The 18,312-nt window shown below is 44.6% G+C and overlaps 1 protein-coding gene across 1 annotated transcript; it reads left to right on the top strand.

Annotated features, from left to right (window-relative positions):
• The first annotated feature begins 3,470 nt into the window (after positions 1-3,470).
• Positions 3,471-16,370, top strand: LOC309392024 (uncharacterized protein). The gene is made up of 7 exons (XM_081952917.1): positions 3,471-3,600; positions 6,885-7,380; positions 8,922-9,039; positions 9,140-9,195; positions 11,546-11,645; positions 13,301-13,369; positions 13,749-16,370. Exons 2-7 carry the CDS (start codon positions 6,982-6,984, stop codon positions 14,594-14,596), a joined length of 1,590 nt encoding a protein of 529 aa, XP_081809043.1. The 5' UTR covers positions 3,471-3,600; positions 6,885-6,981; the 3' UTR covers positions 14,597-16,370.
• Positions 16,371-18,312: the final 1,942 nt, after the last annotated feature.

Genomic DNA, 18,312 nt, shown 5'->3' with positions numbered 1-18,312 from the left:
CAGATCCCGAAATCGGTCTTAAGTTTTGCGTTTGCGGTGCGGGTCAAAAGGGATCCCTCGGGGCTGCCAGCGTGGCAGACGGGTCTGTCCTTAAAACTCAGGGCGTTTCCCCCCAGATTATGGTGAGTTTTTGTATGTTTTTTTTTCTTTCCTTTGTTTTTCATAGGGGTTTCCTTGTGGGTTTGGGGTGCAGGTGCAGCTCCGTTTTTGCAAGGTCGACAAAATCCCAGACCTATTTGAGTTTAGACAGGTAGTCCTCGATTTACGACTACCCTTGAGGCCAAAATTTCTGCGGCTAAGCCAGACAGTTCTTAAAAATTGAATTTCCCCCCCATCTTACGACCTTTCTTCCATAGTTGTTAAGTGAAGCACTGCAGCTGTTCAGTTAGTGACATGGTTGTTAAATGGATCTGCCTTCCCCATTGGTTTTGCTTGCCAGAAGGTCACAAAAGGGGAATCAGGTGCCCCCCCCCCACAAAACATGACTCAGTCGCAAAAGGTCTCACGCGTCCATGGGGATGCTGCAACGGTAATGAGTGTGAAAAATGGGTCAAAAGTCACTTTTGGTAGTGCCGTTGTAACTGTGAACGGTCACTAAATGAACTCTTGTTAAGTCGAGCACTACCTGCACACTTCCTCACATAGAAAGGCATTGATAGGCCTGCCACAATAAACACAACCTCATCACACGAAAGGGCATAAAGATAATGTTTTTTACAAGTGTAAAAAGTTGTTTTACATCCTTGGGGCATTCCTCCAGAGTCCAAAGGCTAGAGGAAAGGTATGATTTCAACACGAAGGAGAGTTCCTGCTCTCTAAGAAGGAATATATTCCAGAAAAAAAAGGGTGTAAGTCTATTGGTAAAACCATGAGACAAAAATATATGAAGAACAGTTGCAGGAACTGGGTATCACTAGTCTGGAGAAAAGAAGGACTAGGGGAGACATGATAGCAGTATCCCAGTATTTGAGAGGCTGCCACAAAGAGGAGGGGGTCAACTTATTTCCTAAAGCACTAGAAAGTAGAACAAGAAACAATGGATGGAAACTAATCAAGGAGAGAAGCAACCTGGAATTAAGGAGAAACTTCCTGACAGTGAGAACAATTAACCAGCTTGCCTTCAGAAGTTGTGCGTGCTTCATCAGTGGAGGCTTTTAAGAGGAGACTGGACAGACATTTGTCTGGAATGCTATAGATCTCCTTCTTCAGCAGAGGGGCTGGACTAGAAGACCTCCAAGGTCCCTTCCAGCTCTATTCTGATTCACTGTGAGGTGGTGACATCATCACAAAGGAGAATTCTTGCTAAGAAAGAATTCACACCTGAAAAAAGGGTGTGTCTATTGGTAAAATCACGTCAGGATCCCATTGTATTACTAAACTAGTTGGAGGCTATTTTAGGGCTTAATTTAAAGCAAGAAGTGAAAACTCGCACTATAAACCAGCAGTTATGGGGGGAAAGTATCAGATGCATTGCCCGTTCTAGGTAAAACTGTATAAATATGAGTGACAACTAAGTCCTTTTGATATGCAACAACACAAAGAGTGAAAGGTTGAGTTACTTTAGAAGAAATGCAGAAATTCTATGCTGTTTTTCTCCTGTTTTTTTCACGTCTTTAGTGACTATTAGCTTAGGCAACTTAGGTGAATATTGGGCAAAAACCTTTAAGATTCAAGTAGTCTTCCTCATGTCCTGAAAATAGAGGTGTTTTGCCTAAAGGGGTGCAAAAAGGAACCCCAAGACTTCTTGGAAGAGAGTAAATCTGTTGGAAGTTGGCTGCCAGGCTAAATCATGATCAAAATCAGTACTGCAAATCTCTGGGTTAAGAACACACCAATTTAAAGATGGCCGGTATTTAAGAATTGAAGCAAAATTTGAATTAAATGCACAATGGATCAATTTAAATACACAGTGGTTCAAGTTTGTTACACAATACTACTTATACAGATCTGAACTGCATCCACCCAGACACCTGTGCATTCATTCGCAGAATTTATACAACTGGCCCTCTTTATCAAATAACTGGGGCGGGAAACAAAGTACATGCATCAAACAAGCCAGCATCAAGGTCGTACAGCAACGCAGAATTTAAAAATAACCCAGGTTCCTTGCAAAACACAGAGCAATCACACATATCCCAGGGCTTTCTGTTTTTAAGTCACTAAGTTGCGTCTGACTGTTCGCAACCTCCTAGGCCACAGCACACCAGGCACACCAGTCCTCCCCTGTCTCACAACCCACAACTTCTGAAGGCAGGCTGTTCCACTGGTGGTTAATTGTCCTCACTGTCAGGATTTAATTCCAGGTTGCTTCTCTCCTTGATTATTTTTTATCCATTGTTCCTTGTCCTGCCCTCTGGTGCTTTGGAAAATAAACTGACCCCCTTTTTACCGCAGCCCCTCAAATTTTGGAACGCTGCTATCATCTCATCTCTAGTCCTTCTTTTCTCAAGGCTTGCCATACTCAATTCCTGCAACCGTTCTCCGTAGTCTGTAGAGATTCTCAGTCACGGTTGTCCTAAAAGTGCTTTTTCAGGAGGCCCCCCGGACGTTGTTTTTTTCTCTGAAGACGTTTCGCTTCTCATCCAGAAAGCTTCTTCAGCTCTGACAGGATAGTGGGGATAATTTACATCCATTTACAGGGCGGTTGAAGTACTTAGGGCCACAGTAGCCCTCCTGGTTCCTATAGTCTGCAAATCAATCAGCTTTCTGCAAAGAATATCAACCCTTCCCCTCCCCGTTATCCTATCAGAGCTGAAGAAGCTTCTTGGATGAGAAGCAAAGTGTCTTTGAAAGAAAAAGAAAACAAGAAAGTCCAGTGGCCTCCTAAAAAGGCACCTTTGGGGCAATCATGACCTGGCGGAGCAGAGTGCCTAAGGTCCCTGCCCTACTGTCCCCCTTCATTTGTCCCCATTTCCTGTGTTCTTATCCATGTTTCTTTCCCCCTGTTATCTTGTACATGAGTGATTAAATCAATCAATCTCTATGAAGATTGAACTATGAAGACGGTTTGCGGGAATTGCATCTTTGGGACCTTCTTCACAATCATCCTAGTTGCTCTTCTCCGTCCTTCTCGAGGACCCCTTTAGGATTGACCGATCTGACCTCCCTGAAGTCCAAGGGACTCCGAGAAGCCTCCTCCAACTCCACAACCTGAAAGCACGGCCTGCTGTTTGACGGAGACGATAAACTGGGAATGCAGGGGGACGAACGAAGCCTTTGCCTAGCCGGCGGCCACCAGGGGGCAGCCAAGCGCCCCATTTCACTCTTGCCCGGGTTTCGGGGCCGAGAGCCGCTGGGAAGATGCAACTGCAAGCCAGCGCCGTCCTGCCTTCCGAAGCTTGGCTTGGGCTGCCCTCTGGCGGCCGCCCGGAGTCTGCACCTAGACGTTCCCTCTTTGCACAAGCCCAGCTGTCCAAGGTAGCCTTGCCTTCTCTCACTGGCTGAGCCCTCGCTTCCCTCTTGTCGCTCCGCCTCCCGGATTGGCTCCTCCCCCTTTCTAGGCCCGGGAGGCGGGGAGCGAAGCACAAAGGGAAGCCTCCGTCGCTACCCCCGCCTTCCCTCGGCCCGCTCCCCAACGCCGCCAGGAGATCCGTGGCTCCGGTGAGTCCTTTTTGCAATGCTCAGCTCTTTTTTTTCGCCTTGCAGGATTCAAAACGGGGGGCGGTGATCGCGCCCCCCTCCCTTGTGTCCAGCCCCCCCCTCCCTTCCGATGCTTGCACTACAACTCCCATTGTCCCCTGAGCTGCTTGCCGCAGCTTCCCACGTGGCCTGGCTTCCTTGCTTTCCCTCCCCCCCCACGCCTTTCCTTCTCTTCCCCTTCCCATCTTTTGCACCTCTCGTCTCAGTGCCCCCCCCCCCACGCTTCCAACTGGAGTCGTGTCCTTGCTTTCGATCCCCCCCCTCCACCAATCCTCAAGCCCCCCGCCCCACCCGCAGGCCAATCCTAGCCAGCAGAGAGTAAGTAGATCCTTGATTTCTAATTTCCCTTTCCCCACCCCCGGAAAGGAAGAGGCGAGAGAAAGAGAAAGACAGGGAGGCATTATTCTCCCCCCCCTTTTTTTTTTTTTTAAATGGGAACCTCCACCTCTAGGATCCGTGACAAGGAAGATCCCGCCGCCCTTCCAAAAGCGATCCCCCTCCCCTTGCAAGGATATAACATGGGGTGTGATTGCACCGGATTTAGGAGAGCTGGGATGCACGGGGAGGTTTTTGCAATGCAAACATCTGCGTGGGTTTTCCTTTCTTTTGCTTGTAGGGTGAAAGTTTTTTTAAAAAATACCTTTCTTGGGGGGCAAAAAAACAAACAAACCCCAAGCACAGGCAGAGAATTGTGATTTATCAATGCCAAAACTGGGCCGGAGGTGGGTGGCTGGGAGAGGATCCTTCCTGCTTGTCTCCCCCCCCCCCCCCAGCTGCACCGTGTTTTAATTTTCTTGGTCTCCTTCTTGGAGGAAGACGGGCTAAGGTGAAAACCGTTTTGGGAAGGAAGCAAATGCAAACATTGCAGGCAGAGGTGGGTGGGACACGGGGAGATGTTGTGGTTAATTTGGCTGGGACTCTGGGTAGAAGATGAAGGTGATCACGTGAAGTGTTAATACCACTTTATAATGCCTTGGTAAGGCCACACTTGGAATACTGCATTCAGTTTTGGTCGCCACGATGTAGAAAAGATGTGGAGACTCTAGAAAGAGTGCAGAGAAGAGCAACAAAGATGATTAGGGGACTGGAGACTAAAACATATGAAGAACGGTTGCAAGAACTGGGTATGTTTAGCTTAAGAGAAAGAAGGACCAGGGAAGACATGATAGCAGTCTTCCAATATCTCAGGGGTTGCCACAGAGAAGAGGGAGTCAAACTATTCTCCAAGGCACCTGAGGGTAGAACAAGAAGCAATGGGTGGAAACTAATCAAGGAGAGAAGCAACTTAGAACTGAGGAGAAATTTCCTGACCGTGAGAACAATGAATCAGTGGAACAGAAGTTGCCTCCAGAAGTTGTGAATGCTCCAACACTGGAAGCCTTTAAGAAGATGTTGGATAGCTATTTGTCTGAAACGGTATAGGGTTTCCTGCCTAGGCAGGGGGTTGGACTAGAAGACCTCCAAGGTCCCTTCCAACTCTACTATTGTATTGTATTGTAAGGTGGAAAAGGGCAGGGGGGGTTGGAAGCCCAGAGAGAATTTTGGAAGCTCCTTTTAATGCCTGCCCCATGGGCAAAAGACTGAAACACACTCCACATGGGCGTTTTCCACTTATTCTCCAATACCTGATGGCATCTAGTGGTTTCCAGACTAGATAGCCTAGAAGAATAGGGATGGATTGAATAGAATGAAATGAAATAGGAATAGAATAAAATATTCTTTATTGGACAAGTGTGATTGGAGACACAAGGAATTTGTCTCCACTGCATAAGCTCTCAGTATACATACAAACAAGTGATAAAGCAAGGTACGGTACTTAGTACAATAAGTGATTAGATTTATATACCACTTCCCAGTGCTTTACAGCCCTCTCTTAGCAGTTGGCAGTCGGTATATTGACCCCAACAATCTGGCTCCTCATTCTACCGACCTCAGAAGGATGGAATGGGTTAAAAAGAAAAGGAGGGGAAGGGAGATCTGACTTGGTTAATGATAGATAGTCCTTGGCTTACAATCTTTCATTTAGTGACTAAAGTTACAACGGCACTGAAGAAAGGGACTCATGGCTGTTTTTTCTGCTGCTGTGACATCACAATCTGCAAATCCCCAGGGAGAAACTAATCTGGCTGTGTGGTTTTAGAAATGCCATTTAATCTCAGCACTGTAATTTTGCTTGAGACCGGAAGGCAGTGAAGGGAGTGGTGAGGACAGCAGAAAAGATTATGGATAGTTCACTTCCTTCTATCCAGGACATAGCATAAAAGTGGTGCTTGGATAGAGTCTGCAGGGTTCTCTGGGATGCTACACAGCCTCTCCACAACCTTCTTTCCTTGTTACCTTCAGCTTTGTGGTATCGTGGACATCTAGATTCAGTCACAGTTTTTTTACATATGGCTTGTGAACTCTTCTCAAGTTTCCTCCCTCCGCTATGTATTCAAAATGGACAGTGATTTGTGTGTATGCGCGCGCGCACCGTCTTTCCCTAAAAAGAAGACAGGACCTTAATAAGGCCAATAAGCACTTGACCTTATTTTTGGGGAGGTCTTATTATTTTTGAGGTGTAGGAGGCGGCGAGCGTGGTCACCTCATGGCTGCTGCTGTGCTGCAACATTTTGGGTGAGGGTTTATTTTAGCGCATGCACTCAAAAGCCAGATTGGGCTTATTATCTAGGGAAGTCCTACTTTCGGGGAAACAGGGAAGGTAGGTAGGTAGGTATGTAGCATATGTGTGTTACAGATGTGTATGGATAGATATATACTGTATTTTTCGGAGTATAAGACGCACCTTTCCCCGCCAAAAAAGAGCATGGAAATGTTGGTGCATCTTATACACTGAATGCTAACCATTTTTCACAAAAACGGAGGTGTTTTTGCCTTCCCTCAGCCCCGCAGCGGCACTTTGCAGACTTTAGCGGGGCTGGGGGAGGCAAAACCGCCTCCGTTTTTGTGAAAAATTGCCCATTTTCCACCCATTTTTTTGCAAAAACGGGGGCATTTTTCGTTCCCCCAGCCCTGCTGAAGCGTGCAGAGTGCTGCTGGGGGCTCAGGGAAGGCAAAAAACCTTTTTTTCTTACTTATCTCTTCGAAATCTTGGTGTGTCTTATACACCAGTGTCTTATAGTCCGAAAAATACGGTATTTTTTCTTTGGAGTGCAGGCAAAAAAATTTCATTTTTCTGCGGGCCAGTGTGCTCACAGTAAAAAATGACAATAAGTGTTATCTTCTCTCTTATCTTTTCCTGCTAGTCCTAAGGCCGAAGAGTTTCACCCATCCGAGCCTCCGGAAGAAAATTGGCCGTCCAACAGCGTGAACGTCTGAACCTGTTTGGGGCAGACTTCGGAGATGGAAGACCAAGATTTGACTAGCCTTGAAGCTGGAAGAAGCCTCGATGTCCTGGATGTGGGAAATGGGGCAGAATTCTGGGGGAAGAAAGTGCAGAATATCCTGCGTGGGGTGCACACTTGCTGGTCAGAACAGCACAAGCGGTTCAGGGAGTTTTGTTACCAAGAAGCGGAAGGTCCTCGGGAAGTCTGGAGCCGAATTCATGACCTTTGTCACAAATGGCTGAAGCCCAAAAGGCATACAAAAGCTCAGATCTTGGATCTGGTGATCCTGGAGCAGTTCCTGAAAATCTTGCCGCCAGAGATGGGGAACTGGGTTCGAGAGTGCGGGCCGGAGACCAGCTCAGAGGCCGTTGCTTTGGCAGAAGGATTCCTTCTGAGCGAGATAGAGGGAGCGCAGGTAAGTGTATTTTCAGGTGCCTCAATTGTTGGCTCGATTTTTGGAAAGCGGTCTGAAAAGCCATCCTTTTCTGGATTTTACCCAAGAAAGAAATAGCCAATTCTAGTGTAGCAGAGCATTGGACAAGTGGACATTCTCTGTTTGCACATTATTAAACTGGGTTTGCTTAACCATAGTTTATCGAACGAAGTGTATTTGCTTAACCACCTCACACGCTAAGCTATTAAGCGTACAATTCATAGAAATCGCTATTGGTTCTTCCCAAGCTCTAAAAGAGTCCAGGCAGTTGTCAGCAAGAACAGAAATACGCATATTTCTCAACTTACAACAGTTGGTTTAAGGATTATTCGAAGTTACAACATCACTGGAAAAAGTGACATGATTGTTTTTCACATTTACAAACATTGCAGCAAGCATCCCCGCCTTCACCTGATCAAAATTTGGACACTTGGCAACTGACTCATATATATGTGATGGTTCCAGGGTCCCGGGGTCATGTGATTTCCCTTTTTGCGACCTTCCGACAAGTCAGTAGTAAGGCCAGACTCACTTAACAACTGTGCAAGAAAGATCGTAAAAGGGGGCAAAACTCCCTTAACGATCTCGCTCAGCAACAGAACATTTGGCTCAGTTGTGGTTGTAAGTTGGGGGACTACCTCTACCGTAAATTTTTATGTGCTTGAGGAACATCGTTTACCAGCATTTTAAGAAAACTGGCAATTGGGTCGATGTCTTGGCAGGAATCGTGTAAAGAAATTGGTGAAGAGAGGGGTCAAAGTGGACGACTGAAAGATTGAAATAGTAAATAAAACATCGAAATATTAAATTAGACCTTATATTGAGAAGAACATTTGAGGGGTGTGGTGGCCTAGAGGTGGAGCACTCACCTCACAATCAGGAGGTGGTGAGTTCAATCCTAGGTAGAGGCTGATATTTCTCTCTTTGGGCACTCTGAGAATATAGCTGCTGAACAAAACCCTACACTTTTCTTTGTCTGCAAGACATAACCAAACTAGAATGTGAACATTAAGTATGTGGTTAAATAGGTTTAAAACAGGGGTGTCAAACTCGATTTAATTGAGGGCCACATCAGGGTTTTGTTTGACTTCAGTAGGGGCAGCTCAACGTCGCTTGTGTCGGGGGAACCTCTGGTAGCTCTGCTAGCAAAAATGGGCTCCTGAGCTCCCTTTTCGTTTGTGACAGCCTCCTGCAACTCTCTGCCAGCAAAAATGGAGCTTGGGAGGGCCCCGCATGCCCCTCCCAAGCTCCGTTTTCGCTGGCAGAAGCACCGCGGGGCGTTCCTTACCCCGCAGGCCGGATCTGGACCCCAGGCCTTGAGTTTGACACCCCTGGTTTAAAAGGTGACAGGACAACATCATAGCGATTTTGAAATCAAGACTCCTTGTCTTGAAGGTTTTTTCTTTTTCATCCCTGTTCTTTGAGCAGGCTTCCATAACGTCTAGGATTTCCTTCAGTTGAACACACATTTGCCAAAAATAATGAGTCGTTTTCTTTGCATGGATTCTTCCTCCTGGTTTCAGGCGCAAGGAATGCTGGCCAGACCTGCCTCTGAGTTTCCTGACCCGGACAGTTTGTCAGCTGCCAGTAATCCAAGGCCACCGTTTGAGAAAATCGTGAATGACAAGGCGACCTCTCTAGGTAAAGATTAGCGGATGGGATTTCATTAAATCAATCGCCTTTCCTTGTGATCCTGTGTGAAAGACCCAAAGTGTAACATCTGTCTTTGTTTTACCTACAGAAAATCAAGTGGCCGTTGACGGTGGGAGAGGAACCGCTTCTCTGCAGTCAGGTCAGGTAAGACAAGGACTGCGCAGGGAAGCTCAGGGGTAAAGGTGTCTGCAGGATTGGGGGGGGTGCTTTCATCAGAATGACAGAAACAGGGCTATCCCTTTCCAGCAGAAGTTTTGTCCCCTTCATACATGATGCATAGGGAATAAAAAACAGAGCTTGCAGAAGAAACCACCTTGCAAAAATCTTTGACTGGACTTTGTCCTTTTACAAATCTGTTGTTCCCCATCCGGACCCCCATAGCCTCCAAGCATTGTAAGAGGGCAACAACAGCATCACTTGAGTAGATATAAAATTCTGAAGAATAGAATAGAATAAGAGTTGAAGGGACTTTGTAGGTCTTCGAGTCTGGCCCCCTGCTCGAGTAGGAGACCCTACACCGTTTCTGACAAACGGCAGTCCAGTCTCTTCTTGAAAGCTTCCAGTGATGAAGCTCCCACAACTTCTGAAAGGCAACTTCTGTTCCGTTGGTTGATTGTTTTCATGGTCAGAACATTTCTACTTATTTTTAGGTTGAATCTCTCCTTGTTCCGTTTCCATCCATTGTTCCTTGTCTGGCCTTCGGGTGCTTTGGAAAATAGGTTGAACTCCTCCTCTCTACAGCCCCTCAAATATTGGAATACTGTTTTATCATGTCTCCCCTGATCCTTCTGTTCACTAGACTAGCCATGCCCAGTCCCTGCATGGTTTAACCTCCACTCCCCTAATCATATTGGTTGCTCTTCTGTGCACTCTTTCTAGAGTGTCAACACCTTTGATCATCATCCACAGATTGTTGAGTATCATCAGCACGCTGATGGTACTTCATCCTGCGTTGGTGGATGATTTCACCCCAGTGGCTTCATGTAGATATTAAAAGGGAGTGGGGAGAGTACCAAGCCCTGCAACAGTCCACAGATGAGTGGCTCTGGACTAGACCTCTTACTCTATCAACAATGATTTGGACCTGCTTTGTAGAAAGGGGCCAAATCAGTGCAAGATGGCACTGCTCAGCCCCAAATTCAAAAAGATGCCGTGGTCAATAGTATCAAAAAATCACTCAGAGGTGGAGAGCAAGGGTGCATACACTAGATTGATCTTGCTCTCATCAGAGATCATCAGCAAGTGCTACCAGTCTATGAAGATTCTCAGTCAACTAGGTCATTGTTGTCCCAAAGGTGCTTTTTCAACTGGACTTTCTGGTTTTACTCTAAAGACATTTTGCTTCTCATCCAAGAAGCTTCTTCAGCTCTGAGCCAAAGCCTGCTGTTCTCCATCCAGAACCCCGTAGCCTCCGAGCCCTGCAAGAGGGCAGCAACAGCTTTACTTGAGTCATGGGAATGGAGATATAAAGTTGAATATCATCAGCACGCTGATGGTACTTGATCCCATGTTGGCGGATGATTTCATCCAGCTCTGAGCTGAAGAAGCTTCTTGGATGAGAAGCAAAACATCTTCCAAGAAAAGCCAGAAAGTCCAGTTGCCTCTTGAAGAAGCACCTTTGGGACAACCATGACTGGATGGCTGAGAATCTCCATGGACATTTAAAGAAGGTCCAGTTGCCTCTTGAAAAAGCACCTTCTGGACATTTCTATCTCATAACCGGGCTTGAATCCTGACTGGAAGGGGGGGTCAAGATATTCCATTTCATTCAGAACCTTCTGAATTCTATCATCTTCCCTGGAAAGGGAAGGTGGGAGACGGGACGAAAACTGTCCAGACTGGTGGAATCCAGAGTTGTTGTTTTTTTGAGGAGGGGGTGAACTGGGCTCTCATCAATAGTCTGGGAAACGCCTTTTCCCGCAGTGAAGAATTTATCACTACCTTGAGAGCTTTCACCAGGCAAGAGGGATGGGACCTACGGTGGTTGTACCAACAATGTTTTGGACCGTATCCACTTCATCAGATTCAACAGGATCGAACCATTCACAAATAACTGAAAAGGACCTTTCCCGGAGTATATCTAATGCAGCAGCCTCTAACCTTTTGGGCACCAGAGACAGGTTCCATGAAGAAAGGCGTTTCCGTGGACTGGACAGGGCGTGGTTTTGCATGCTGCCTGTATACTGCGGATTGGGCTTCACTAGTTTGCATAGCTCAGTTGCTGGCATGTCCAGGACCAGAGTCGGTCCACAAAATAAAGGTTGGGGACCCCTGCTCTGATGGACCTGTAACACCCATGGGTTCCAAAGAAGGAATCTGAGCAGTTTTGTCAGGTGTTCAACAAATTCCTCTTGCCTTGCCTTGTATTAAACAAAAGAAGCAACATTTTGGCTTTGCGTGATGTATTAGTCCTGTCACTTTCTCTCTGTTGAGAAGTTTGAAGGCAACAGAAAATGTTGGCTTGTAGAATAACATGTTTTCTTTTTTCTTTCAGGGCTCAGGGCCCGTTAACAAAGTGACCATGGAGGAAAGGACTCCATTAGATCCAAACCAGATGGACACTACAGAGGATTACGGGATGGTGCCATCTTTGGGTAAGTTTTCATCTTGGCTACGATGAGAAATCAGAAATGACTGCCATCCATTGTGCTAATCGCTGCTCTGTGGGTGAGTCTTAGAGAACAGCAGTAGCTCATCCGTGTGCATTGTGCCAGAGCATGGGAGGCAGTGAGAATAGAAAGTCAGTTTGGCCTAGTGGCTAAATTCTACCAAGTTAGAAACTGGGAAACTCTGAGTCCTAGTCCTGCCATAGGCATGAAAGCAGTCTGGATGAGCTTGAGCCAGTGATTCTCTCTCTCTCCCCAACTGACTTACAGGGTTGCTGTTATGGGGAAAATAGGAGGAGGACAGAGTATTAGATATATTTTATTATTTATGAAAATAATAAAGGCATAAAATACATAAAATTTAAAAAATAAATAAAATTTAGGTTGAGGTGATTGGTTATGGCATTCAATTCTTCTAGTATCTTCTTTTACAAACGTTAAAATCTTCTGTTATGGAGACATGGATGTTAGAGAGAGAGAGAGAGACGGGAATTTTGATGGGAATTAACTGATTCCGTCAGGATATTTTCCTCAGTGTGAAACTGGTGTGAAGTGGGGGTCTAAGTTGTGTTCTGGCAGATGTTTCAATGCCCAACTGTTGTGGCCCAGCAGGATCCGGTTGAGCTGCTGATGGACTCGGATAGCGAGGAACCATATGAGTTTGCCCTGGACGATGTGGAGGACCCTGTGCAGGGTTCAGACTCAGAGCAGGGACCAGAGAGGCTCGTGGGCCACCAGGAGGCGCCTGAGGCATGGAGCAGTGGGGAGGATCAAAGGCAGTTTGTCCCTGATGCTAGATTGAGAAGGGCTGAGAAATGGAAGCAGCAACTCTGTAGGCAGACTCACAGAAGATGATTAAGCACAGGTGGTTGTGGATTGGCCCCTCCCAAGAAAGATTATAGGTGAGGCGTTGGGAGGGGACATTTGCAGGAAACAACCATTCAAATTAGTAGTTAAGAAAATCTATCTGGTGTATTCTAGCCGTGTCTTTGTTTGGACTATCTGCGTTGCTTCATTTTGAATTATCTGGGTTGCTCCATTGAACGTGAGTTGTCTGGGCCCTCAGCCAAAGGATTCGTTATCTCAGTAATTAAACAGTGGCAAACAGCCAAGCCTGTGTTCTGGTTTATTCACAGGCGTGGAGGGGGGGGGGGGTCAGAAAACCCAACTAAGTAACATCATTAGAGCTAATGTATGTAAAACTTGCTCCCTGTTTATTTACCCCATTAACTCTGGCAAAGTAAGCTACTATATATAAACAGAGACCAAACCCCACACCGAATAGGAGAAGGGAGATATATTGGATAAACCTGCCACCCTGAGTTAAGATCTCCCCAAAAATAAAGCCAAGTGCTTATTTTGGGGGTCAAAGGAAAATAAGACCCTATCTTATTTTCAGGGAAACACGATAGGAATCTTAAAACTGTCTAGCTAACCTTCCAACTCTGGAAGGTCCCTTCCAACTAAACTAAACCTATTCTATTCTATTGTTGCTCTTCTGTGTGTAAGAACTACAAATACTTGCCATTCGTGTTTTAACTTTAATTAAGCAATGGTCCAAATGTACAGCCGTAATAGTTTAATACCATAAAATGCTCCTGTATTAATATTATTATTATTATTTTCTTGGTACTTTGTTTCAGTACCCCAAAATAAATTCACATCATGGCAGGAAGTTACTGAGGATTCATCTGTCAAGGATTTGCAAGAAGGTAAGCATTCAGTCATGGGTTCACACATTGCACTAAGCCATGGTTTGCTTAGCCACGTTTGCTGAATAAATTATAATAAGCTGGATTCACAAAGCACAGTATGCCCAAAGTAAACAAACTAACTTTTGGTTTGTATGTTGCATCGTCTCAGTGTTTATGGGATGGTTTAAAGAATAACCGAGTTATAAACTGTGAAGGCATAAATCATGGTTTACAAACCGTACTGTCTGCACAAACATAAAACTCAGTTGTAATGTGGTTAAGTATCATTTTGGTTGAAAGTATTGTCCGGGCACCATCTCTTCTTTGAATCTAAGAGCTCTTCCAGGATTGAGGGTAAAGTTTTCTCTGATTACATTCCTCTTATTGATTCATTCAGATGGAAAGAGCAGTAAACAGGACAAACCAAAGACTGAAGAAAAACAGAAATGGGGAGAGAAAGCTGTCCCTTTTGAAGAGGCTGACTTCTCTCAAATTCCAAAATTAGAAGATTGTAGCGAAGAAATGAAAAATACGAGCCGTAGTAGAGAAAAACCACCGAAATCCCTTGAGTTTGGAGGTGGCTTAAGTGAGCGGGGAAGCCTTCCTAAACCGCAGAGAGCACATTCAGGAGATAAAACCTATAAATGCTTAGAGTGCGGAAAGAACTTCACAAACCTTAAGTCACATCAAAAGATTCACACGGGTGAGAAGCCATACAAATGTTCTGAGTGTGGGAAGAATTTCCGGTACAACATGAACCTGAAATCACATCAGCGAATTCACACGGGGGAGAAACCGTACAAATGTTTGGAATGCGGAATGATGTTCAGCTACAGCATAAATCTCAAATCGCATCAAAAACTCCACACTGGGGAGAAACCGTACAAGTGTTCCGAATGTGGGAAGTGTTTCACTCACAGCATGAGCCTGAAGTCGCACCAGAAAATCCACCTGGGAGAGAAACCCTATAAGTGTTTAGAGTGTGGAAAGACGTTTACTCACAACGTGAATCTGAAGACCCATCAAAGAATTCACACGGGGGAGAAACCATATAAATGTTCTGACTGCGGAATGACGTTCAGGTACAGCATGAATCTGAAATCGCATCAAAAAATCCACACGGGAGATAAACCATATAAATGTTCCGAGTGCGGAAAACGATTCAGTAACAGCTCAGACCTTAAACTGCATCAGAGAGTTCATACAGGGGAAGAACTCTCTAGTGCTCCCAAGGAACTAGTTTAAAGTCAACGCGCAACCTGTAAGAAGATCGTGCAGAGAAGATATTGTTGGATGTGGGATCCTGCTTTTCACATCTTCTATCCAGGGGTGTTTACAAGATGGGGTTTAAAAAAGTCAATTGGAGGGCCATGGCCATGTGATTGAATCCCTGTTCTTTTTAACCTGTGCTGAACAGGAGTCACATAAAAAAAAACCCAAGGCTTAGATTACACGGCCATGATTACCATCTAGATCCAGGGTGTCAAACTCAAGGTCCGCGGGCTGGATCTGACCTGCGGGATGCTTAAATCTGGCCTGGCTGGCCTGGAAATAGCAAAGGAGCAGTGCTTCTGGCAGCCAAAACGGGGCTTGGGGCACGTGCAGCTCCCCCGTGCCCTGTTTTGGCTGTCAAAGTGCTACAGGGGGTCGTCCGAGCCAAAAATGGGGCGCTGGGGGCTGTGCGTTCCCCCCCCTCGGTGCCCCGTTTTGGCTGGCAGGGTGCTGCAGGAGGCATCTGTCCCATCTCCCCGCCCCCCAGCCCACAGAGAACTACAATGCTGATCTGGCCCTTGAAAGCCAGTTGAAAGACACACCCGATCTAGATATTTTTGATGCCTCCTACAGTTCTTTCTGCTTGCCTCAAAATACAAAATTAACTAAATCTTGTAGAAGTGCTTAGTGTTTGAGATGCATTTCACTGATAGTCTTAAAAGGTTGACTTCCAGCAGAGGACAACTGCACGTTTTATTCACGGAAATATCCCCGCTTAAAATTGCATCAAACAACTCACCGACGTGAGAAGCCATGCAAATAGTCCCGTATCTCAAAACAACCTTCAGCCCAAGCGGAAGTCTTGCGTCACATCAGGGAATGTAGATAGGGGAGAATCATATTAAATTGTAGAGTGTAGATAGGAAGAATCGTATTAAATTGTAATACAGCCTGAAAAGGGGGGGGGGGATTTCCAGTGATCACCTCGTGCTTCATTTTAAGAGATTCCATGAATTCAGTGGAAAGAGATGTAAATAATTAAGGATCAATTTTTATCTGGCCAACCTGGATTCATCATGGGAGGCCAAGATTCCTTTGCTCCAAATGTGGCAGAAAATTCCTTCCAGTACATGTGTTTGTGTTTTTAATTGGGTATCTAACTAGTGACCTCAAATTAACTTTGGCAAAAAAAAAACCCATCATTATAGTTAATACTATAGCTGATTTGTTGGTTAGTGGTGGTTTTTTTTTAATATCTCCATACTGTCACTTTACATCAGTGGTCCCCAAACTTTCCATCTCGACCCAGTATGTGTGCCTGTGTGTGTGCCTGTTACTTCCGTGCGAGTAACAGGCACACACACAGCTCCATTTGTGCAAGTGGAGCTTTGCACTCAAGCACAAGTGCCCACCACTCATGCAAGTAGAATTATACATGTGAGTGCATGCAAGAAGCTCTGCGCACATCTCACCTGCCGCTAGTGCAGTCTGGTTCTAAGCCAGGCCCTGGGGTTGGGGACCTAAACAGTCATTTTTAATAAATCAGTGTTTTGCTGCCTGCTTATCTTTGTCCATGATTTGCTTTTAATTCAAGGTTCCCAAAGCTCTGGAAGAGAAATGTGGAAGTATCTTTTTTTAAAAAAACAAAACTGAATTTTCCTTGCGGGGGCAAGTTTTTCAAATGCATATAAGCCTTCGTAAATTTTACTACTATTGTTGGTAAAGAACTCTGGATAGTGTACATAATTTAAATGTTGTGGAGGATGGGAGAGTTGATCAAGGAAAAATTAAAATTCTTGAACTGCAATGCTTATTCTTTCTGTTGTAATGGCTGAGGCAAATGGGTGCTTTCAAGTGAAATTTGAAGGAGGAATTCCTTTGCAATCTCAACTTTTGGCTTACAGGCTTTAAAAAGTCAGTGAATCAAGGAAAACCTTACTGACAAATTGATCACTTACTCCAGCTTAAAATTTAATCTGCATTTTTCTTTCTCTGTGTTTTGCCTGCATCATATCACTTTCAATTTTCTTCAGTCCTCATTTTCCACCCCATTCCACAACCTGCTTCTGAAAAAATAAGATCTGGAGTATAGAATTATCTTTATTTCCAAGAATGTCTTTGGTTTCTACATTTTCCCAGGAAAATGTTCAATTTTTTTAAAAAAATATGGATATAGCACAATCTGATGTATTCTTGTTTTCCAGAAAAATGTCATTTCACCTAGATATTGATGGTAAATATTGTGATGAGCCAGAAAATGTTTCGTTGAATGATATAATCACCCTGCTTCATGATTATTATAATTTTTTTAATTTGGTCCTATCTGCGTTACCATCCATTTTGTGAAAGGACAAGTCCCATCAATCATTTTCTTTGGGTATTAATGATATTGTGCAGTCTGAATTTACAATACAATACAATAGTAGAGTTGGAAGGGACCTTGGAGGTCTTCTAGTCCAACCCCCTGCCTAGGCAGGAAACCCTATACCGTTTCAGACAAATAGCTATCCAACATCTTCTTAAAGACTTCCAGTGTTGGGGCATTCACAACTTCTGGAGGCAAGCTGTTCCACAGATTAATTGTTCTCACTGTCAGGAAATTTCTCCTCAGTTCTAAGTTGCTTCTCTCCTTGATTAGTTTCCACCCATTGCTTCTTGTTCTACCCTCAGGTGCTTTGGAGAATAGTAGCTTTGGAGAATTTGTAAAGTAAAAGATTGAGGGCCTCCCTAATTTTAATAATAAAGATTTCATAATGAAATGCTAGGGATTTCAATAAGTACTTTCTCCAGTACTCTTACGTCTCATAAAGAATCCCCATAGGAGAGAATCCTGTAAGAATGTAAAAAGAGCTAAACTCAAAATGATCAGCTTGCCATAAGGAATCTGCATTATTAAGAAACCCTACATACATACAGATTGGAAAGAGCTCCGGGTAAAACTCTTACCTTAGTTTGAAGGATATGGATCAGAAAGAGAAATAATACTGGATACAAAAAGCAGACTACATACCAGTACTAGGAAGTTATTGACCACACCGACTGTTACTTATATGATTGAGGTGGCAACCAAGTTGATACATGTACAATATAGTTTGGATTCTTCAATTGTGAGATGCAGGCAATAATATGCTATCTTGGTGCTCTCTTGAGTTTGATTGTTTTCTTCAAGTTCACTAAGCACTGATGATGTTACTAATTGCTTGTTTGGGTTCAGAGAGCTCCAAGGACCCCTCATTTCCACCCTACAAATATTTTTGTTTATTGGTAATGATGTGCTACATCTCCCAAGAATTAGGGTGCATATTTGAAAGGTGTTTTGAAAGCCTGACCTGAGGAGAAGACCTGAAAACCTGTTTTAAATGAATGGGGGAGAGAGGGCAACCTCACCCATCCCAAAAGATCATCATTTAACGACCCCATAATCTCTTGCAGGGTGGAATCAGGGCAACTGAATGGAGCTAGCAGAGTGTTTAATGGCTGGATGCCCTTCCTGTTGCCAATGGTGTCAAATAGTGGGGCAGGTAAGGGTATGACAGATAGGGAGATATCTAATGCAAATATGGGGATAAAATTATCAATTTCAGGGTCTCTACAAATGCACAACGTATGCAGTGAATCGGAAGAACGTGACATTTCAAAGCATGGCGGTGAATATAATCTAATACATGGTGAGATGAAACTCCTACATGGAATGCAAAGAGTGAAGGATATAATGAAAAGAAGGGAAGAGGAAGAGTACTGTAGGTGAG

This window comes from Natrix helvetica (assembly GCF_964273705.1).
Source record: "Natrix helvetica genome assembly, chromosome: 1".
NCBI classification, from domain to species: Eukaryota; Metazoa; Chordata; class Lepidosauria; order Squamata; family Natricidae; genus Natrix; species Natrix helvetica.
Note: the sequence above shows the minus strand (reverse complement) of the source record. Positions and strands in the feature narration are given on the sequence as shown.

What these genes read in the sequence shown, in the direction of transcription:
- LOC309392024 (XM_081952917.1), top strand. Translation starts at nt 6,982, where the DNA reads ATGGAAGACCAAGATTTGACTAGCCTTGAAGCTGGAAGAAGCCTCGAT. An exon ending in CGGGATGGTGCCATCTTTGG is followed by an intron (nt 11,646 to 13,300) that starts GTAAGTTTTCAT and finishes ACTTTGTTTCAG; the next exon opens with TACCCCAAAATAAATTCACA. An exon ending in TGTCAAGGATTTGCAAGAAG is followed by an intron (nt 13,370 to 13,748) that starts GTAAGCATTCAG and finishes TGATTCATTCAG; the next exon opens with ATGGAAAGAGCAGTAAACAG.